The sequence below is a fragment of the Phalaenopsis equestris genome, unplaced genomic scaffold (assembly GCF_001263595.1).
Source record: "Phalaenopsis equestris unplaced genomic scaffold, ASM126359v1 Scaffold198954, whole genome shotgun sequence".
Classification (NCBI taxonomy): Eukaryota; Viridiplantae; Streptophyta; class Magnoliopsida; order Asparagales; family Orchidaceae; genus Phalaenopsis; species Phalaenopsis equestris.
In genome coordinates this window covers 701,489-708,414 of record NW_018218850.1, presented here as the reverse complement: position 1 = coordinate 708,414, position 6,926 = coordinate 701,489, and the positions used below count along the sequence as shown (strand labels likewise).

Genomic DNA, 6,926 nt, shown 5'->3' with positions numbered 1-6,926 from the left:
GGGTCATCTCGAGATTGACGCAGACTTTCATATTCATGTTTGTCAGCCGACTGAAATGAGATGACCGTGCGAGAAAACTTATTTGGTCGACTAAGGTGAGGAGATCGAGATAGAGAACTTAGTCGGTCGACTGAAGTGTGGTGGTAGAGGGAGAATATTTGTCTGGTTGTTGAAACAAGGTGGTCGACTGCTGGATTGTCTTAAGGTCCGTGCAGATCATATTTGAGTATACAAATATACTTCAAAATTTATATGCTATCAAATATTCCAAAGCATTTGTCAGTAAATCAATCTAAAATCAAGAGTGATTATTGGTCATATTCAAATAAAATTTAGTATGGAAGTGTCATATTGAAACTCTAAGATGCTGGATGAAAGAGTATCAAAAATATTTTCAATCGTTGAGAAAAATCAGATCGTTCACCAAAAATAAAAGTTTATTTATTTTCAAAAATAGTTTTAAGGGCAAAAGAATCCATTCATCTCATTCAGACATAAGTATTTCAAACATTTAAACATTTCCGTCTTGAAAGATAATAAATTTGATTAAAAATTGTCATATCAAATTAGACTCCAATATGGCTCACTTTAAGATTAGATTAAGCATAATTAAAACTAATTTAGTTCCCGAAAAATATTAAATCAATCAAATCAATTTGAGGCAGTCTTTAGGTAAATGATTAGGCAAGCTATAGAGAGATTATTTTAAGTTGCAAATATTACGTAACTCCTTATTTTATGATATCTAGAGGAGAGTGCTACTTGATAAAAAAGGGAACAAAACAACTTTGAGCTAGATTTTATTTATTGAAAGGAAAATGATGCTACAAAAATAAAAAAATAAAAAAAAATCAAGATTAGCTTTGCACATAAAGAACACAATAAGGCAGAGTTTATACTCCATGCCTTAGTACTGCATCTAATTTACAACTTACACAAAAAGAAAGCTTCCAAGCCTGTTACTCTGGATCATCAAATGCTCTTTCGGCCAACGGAACGATTCTGGAGCTCTCTCTGCATAGCTATCCAAGTTATTTCCCAAAAAAATGATGGCCAGGGAGAAGATTGATTACTACCACTTAAGCGCATCATTCTCATATTTCTGGTTTAGTGAATGGCAATTTCTTGACTCCTTTCTCAACTGCATCTCTCCAAAATCTATACCTTACCCCAAGCTTATCATATGTTACAGGCAGATTCCAGATATTTGCTCCATTTATCATTCGCTCTTGCTGCCCCACAACAAGCCGCAAGTCCTCATTTAATACCTTGAACAACGAAAAAAATGCGCACAAGTTGACATTGACTACTAATGAAACAAATTATGCATAATGGGAAGAGGAAGCGTCGACATCAATAGCCTTATCCTAGTTAGATGTTGTTACCGTCCAACCGCTCAGGATCGTCTTTATGTATCATTTTTTTTTTATTCATTCTAGTCAAGTGCAAAATGTGATTTAGATTATAATTGTATAAATTTTTGCACAACCTCTAGACATTTTTTTTAATCTTTCAACTTATGCTTCTATATTAACTATATCTACAGGTCATCTTATGAAACTTTTGCCAGTTAAAAGAAACTCAAATCATTTAAGTAGGCCAGGGTATAGGCCAGCCTAGAAAAAAGAATTATAAAACTTCTCTTATTTTTCAAACAAAAAAAAGGACCATGGCATCAATGTAACAAAACTCACCTTCTCAGCAAAGTGCCTCCACAAGATATGCATGAAGGGGATGTGCTTTAATATGGGAGCAAAATCAAGCGACATTCTATATAACAACCTCGTTTTTTGTCTTGTGGAGGGCAAACAAACATGAAGCTGGTGCAGATGTGTTGAGCACTCTCTTGTAGTCTGTCCATCCAGTTTTCCAGGTTTTGAGATACCTATTTTTGAAAGGACGATGCAGGGTGGGCGGAATTCCATGTCAATTGGGTAGGGATCCCAATATCCTTCAAGTCCTGATGCTGGTGTGAGGAACTTGACCAAGCTGTGAGGAGTAAAAAAGAAGAGCAAAAGTTATACTAGTTTAGTAAACATATCCCTTCAAAAATAATTTATTGAAAATGATAATAATAATAATAATAAAGGGTTACCTAAAACTTCAAAAGATAAGCTCTCCCACAGGTTATATTTTATGGAATAAGATGAGACTTCTTGGCTGGGTAGATTGAGAAAATGCTAATAAGGATAACAATTAAAATATTGGAGGATTCCAAGAAGAATGGTGCAATATGAATCATTTTATAATGTGCAAAGGAAATAAAAAAAATCATGATCTATGTCGAATGAAACTTCTTAGGCCCGGTTGATGGTGAAAAGCTAACATGGAGGTCTACTAAGTTATAGGACGATGCCATGAAGAATGTTATATTAAAAATCATTTACATTATGAAGGGGCAATAAAAAAAGTAAACACAATCCAAGAAATAGAATAAACTATACTACTAGATTTAAAATGTAAGTAAGCTTATTTCAAACAGAAGAATTATATAATAGAAAAGAATCAGCAGGTGAAAATACAAGATATTTATAAGATTCACTCAATTGATAGCTACACCATGTTGCCATTGCTGTAAAATTCACTATGCCTTGATTGTGAAGAATTACTGCCTTAATTTCTAAGAGACTATATATAAACAGTGCTCCCATGATAATAAAATTTTACAAGCAATTTCGTTTTGGTTCCTGGTTCCTCACTTTTTAGCAGTGAAATTTTTTTTCTAATTCATATCGAGCTATCAAAATTGTGATGTTTTGATGCGCATAGGGTAACTGCTATTGTACTCCAAGTAGTGTGGGACATGTAAATTAATGATCGGGATAATTATTAAGGAGGAAGCATACCTTGGAACACTCCATCCCTTAGCAAAAGTTGAAGTATGAGTGAAAGGAGCGTGGGCTAAATCTAAGAGATTGTCCAAGAGAAGTCCATGTTCCACTGGGAGCTCCATAACGATCTGGAAAAATGGAATTATGTAATATCAGCGATTTAAGTTTAACTTCAGTAAAATTTCATAATTCAGAAATTTATTCCAACCAACTAATGCTTGTTTAATAAATTATATTAAATCATTTTCTGCTCTGTTTTTCTTTGCTGAGCTAGAGAAATTTCCCTACACATTATGTTACAACTTTATTACCTCTGCATGAACCTGAAATTCTGGAGGAGGTTGCAGGCAAGGAAGAGTCGCCTTAGGAGGTTCATCACCTGGCCAAATCCAGATCATCCCTTCTTGCTCAAAACATGACAATGATCTTATGCTCACATTGAGCATGCGGGTTGATGGCATCTTCTCACATTTTCCATTAGTGGAGTACTCCCAACCTGGAAAAATTTGGCATATTACACCATATATCTTAAAATTAAGATGAAATCTCTAAAATGCATGTTGGTGTCTGTAAATTTTCACTGAAAAAACCTGATATCAAAAGCAACTTCAAGCTGTATCTAGATCTTGAAGGTCATCAATAAGTTTTATATATACTTGTTTCCACCGCACTCCAATGTTCTTAAGAGAAACTATATATGTTTAACAAATCTCCTCTTGGCTAATTGTAGAAGCAATAAAAAACCCTTCGTATTGGAACGCCCTTCTAATTAATCTCCTCTTAGCTAATTGTAGAAGCATTAAAAAACCCTTCGTATTGGAACGCCCTTCTAATCCTCACAACTCATCCTCCCACCACTCCCACAACACCCATACGGCCCTCAGGTTAATTATAATCAACAATTAAATGCGCACTCTACCAGCTTTATCTCTTCCCCTCCCGAACAAAAGAGCGCAAAATAAATATAAATAGAGCAAAGAACAAGTAATCTTTTTGCTTTCATAGAATTCAAAAGAAATTAAATAATTAAAAATAAATAGATGATTATATACGTAAATGAACAGAAATAATGATGAAAATTAAAGATGCTGCCTGGGGCATTTTATTCAACCTTTTTTTTAGACAAATTAAACAAAGAGTAGTGCAAAATCAATTAAAAATTATACTAGATCATGCCAAGAACTTACCGTGATAAGGGCATTGAATCCGTCCCTCATTCACAGATCCAAGGTGAAGAGGGCAAGCCCTGTGTGCACACGTATTCTGAACACAACCAATATTCCCATTTTTGCCCCGAAATATGACCCATGGTTCTTCAAAACAATCAATAGGGATCTGAAGGAGGACAAGTCAACAAATTAAGAAAAGCAATTGTTATTCAGAGAACCTTTTATCATAGCATGGAAAAGGAAGTATGTACTCGCCATTGTATCATTCTTAAGATCAGTAGAAAAAGCAACTGGATACCAGAAGTTCTTAAGGTTGGGGTGATAAGGTTTCACAGGTCCAGAAACATCAAGGCTTCTTCTATGAGACTCTGGGTTAATAGCTACTGGAGAAGATGAAGTGTTCGCAGCAAGTGGCACGGTATCAGAGTTGGATTCTTTTGAAATTCTTTCTTGCAAAAGTTTGTCATTTACTAAGCTTTCCATATATGCCAGCTTATCCAACGCAGAAGATACTCTAGCTGCTGATATGTGAACCTGAGCCAATAATTGTAGAAATGGAACAAAAATAATTAATTTGCTTTCTCACTATTAAATGAGCGGATTAGCCCAAATAAAAAAAAAGATTGATTGCAACAATCCAAACGAACCTCATTGTGAGCCTTTGCTAGTTCTTTCTGTAAATCTGCAAGCTCTTTCTTCAAGGTTTCAATAGATTTGAACTCACGTGCTAAAGGGTTCAGAACGTCAACAACCTGCAAATCTGCTATTTTAGTTGTTGCAACAACTCTGCAAATCAGTCATGAACAATTATGTAGTTAAGGGTGTTTCTGATCTGTGATGCTTCTGAACAGATGATGAGCGCAGGATCTGATGATGTGTCAATTATTTCTTTAATTATTTTGTTCTGCTGAAATTGGATATTCTTGGGAATGCTGCTTCTTGTGTTCGTTGAAACTTAAGAAAATCACTTTCTTTGTTTTTAGAAGCAACAAGACTGCTATGTTTCTACCCCGACATAGCATCAATGGCTATTGGAAATATTTCACTCAAGTATTTCAAATTAAATGGAGACTAACATTAGCAGAGAAAAAAACTTGCTATTAATAACCACCCAGATGAAATCCCCACTGTTGCTTAGATTTCATGGGAGAAAGATGCATCAACATTCCACATAATTAAGATGAATGAAATAACTAAAAGCATAATCAATCATCATTATGTAAAGATGGATAAACACCTTATCATGGAGGAGCACGATAGTTAGTAGATCATGACGGGCTCTCCAATCACAGTATTGTATATCAAGCTTAGCAACCTCTAAGGCTTGATTTGCTTTCAGGTACCTTCCTTTGAAAGGTAGCTTTCTAGGCCTTGGATCCTCAACATCAAATATTGCACCCCAACTGCTCCTTTTCTGCGAACCACTATCTCCTTCTTTTCTATAAACAGCAAATATGCTGAATTCATCTCTAATAAAGCCACCCTGCATAGCTTTCAACTCTGAGATACTATTGAAAAGATATATATAATAAAATAAACATAAGAACTAGTTCATTTTGCGATTTTTTACAGGTCCCTAAAGCGTTATAGAACAATACGTGTTTATCCCAAATTTTTGTAATACAAGAAAACAAGAAAGATATCAAGCTTTTAAGCTTAATTGGATGACTAATTCATTAAAACCTGCATGGAAGGGAAATCATGAAGCCTCAAATAATGAGATGGATACGTCCAATTGTCACAGTTGAGTTTTCATGTACATTTAAGGAAAATAAAAGAATCTTCTCTTTCATTTTAGACTATTAAAAAGAAGTCCCTACACAAGTTGTCTAGCTAAATTGTCTTCTTAAATAGAGAAGGCTACTTTCTCGCCATTAAAATAATGAAACACACACATACATCGTACAAGTTTCAGGCTTCTTTGATAAGTAAATACTTCAAAGACGACCAAATCTCCAGAATAAATTTAGGCTTCGTCTCACTACCAAACAATTGTTTAACAGGAATAAAAATAGAAAGCCATTCTCGCTCAACAAAGAGCCTATTGCTCTCCTCTTGAGTCAAACAACCCGTCCAAAAAAGAAAAACTAAAATCCAATAACCATTGAAATAAATCCTTCAGAAATTATATCGTCCAAATTTTAATACAAATACCGTTGAGTTCTGAATAAATAACTCTTTGATTTTTCAAAAACCTAGATTTCTCCTTAATGAACTTAAGAGCAGACCATGTTTCACTGTAAGTCGCTATTTCATTGTAGGGTGAAGGATTTTGTCACCTTTTTGGAACTATATTGCGAAGACGGCCGGCTAAGAGAGATTGGAAGCAGAGAAAGCGCCGCCGCTGCCATCATTGCGGATTCAGCGATAGAAAAATGAGAGAAATTTTGAAGAAAAAAAATACTCCTATTTTCGATAATCATTTTTTAGTTGAAACTCCATAGGGATAAGTTGCCGAAGGCCCCACCCGCGATCAAGATTGGCCTCTAATTAACGGATACGTGTCATTTTTAACGTATTAGATGACGTGGCATATATATGGCCACGACATCCTGTGGCGTCCCGGTAATGCAGTGAAATATGATGCTTTTGCTTCTTAGTCCAGCGGTCCACATAGCCCCCTCGTGGATTGAATTGATATCTTATCAACAATTTAAGAACGAACTTGCGTTTTGTATGCATGCCGACTGTGCTTAGACGAATAAAATTTTGGATGTGAGCGAAATTAATAACAGATTCACCGCACCATATTACATCATTAATGTGTTGCCTGAATACCAGCCATCTTGATTTATTTGTTGAGTTTACTCACTTACAGGGTCATAAGTTTTCGACCATGCACATGTGTTTTTACAATTGTGCTCAAATTTGTTCAGATGTCCGCCTCTCTCTCTCTCCCATCCAGAAAAATTAAAATGTCTCCCTC

The 6,926-nt window shown here is 35.2% G+C and overlaps 1 protein-coding gene across 1 annotated transcript; it reads right to left on the bottom strand.

Annotated features, from left to right (window-relative positions):
- Positions 1 to 963: 963 nt before the first annotated feature.
- LOC110035673 (chlorophyllide a oxygenase, chloroplastic) lies at positions 964 to 6,417 on the bottom strand. The gene is made up of 9 exons (XM_020739943.1): positions 6,280 to 6,417; positions 5,238 to 5,483; positions 4,648 to 4,752; positions 4,256 to 4,534; positions 4,019 to 4,166; positions 3,143 to 3,327; positions 2,847 to 2,959; positions 1,695 to 1,989; positions 964 to 1,268 (listed from the first exon to the last, which is right to left on the bottom strand). Exons 1-9 carry the CDS (start codon positions 6,352 to 6,354, stop codon positions 1,095 to 1,097), a joined length of 1,620 nt encoding a protein of 539 aa, XP_020595602.1. The 5' UTR covers positions 6,355 to 6,417; the 3' UTR covers positions 964 to 1,094.
- Between the last annotated feature and the right edge of the window lie 509 nt (positions 6,418 to 6,926).

Coding starts and splice junctions, on each gene's coding strand:
- LOC110035673 (XM_020739943.1), bottom strand. CDS start 6,354: ATGATGGCAGCGGCGGCGCTTTCTCTGCTTCCAATCTCTCTTAGCCGG. Junction 2,960..3,142: donor AATTTCAGGTTCATGCAGAG/GTAATAAAGTTG, acceptor CCATTTTTCCAG/ATCGTTATGGAGCTCCCAGT. Junction 1,269..1,694: donor GGAGGCACTTTGCTGAGAAG/GTGAGTTTTGTT, acceptor TCGTTGTTCAAG/GTATTAAATGAGGACTTGCG.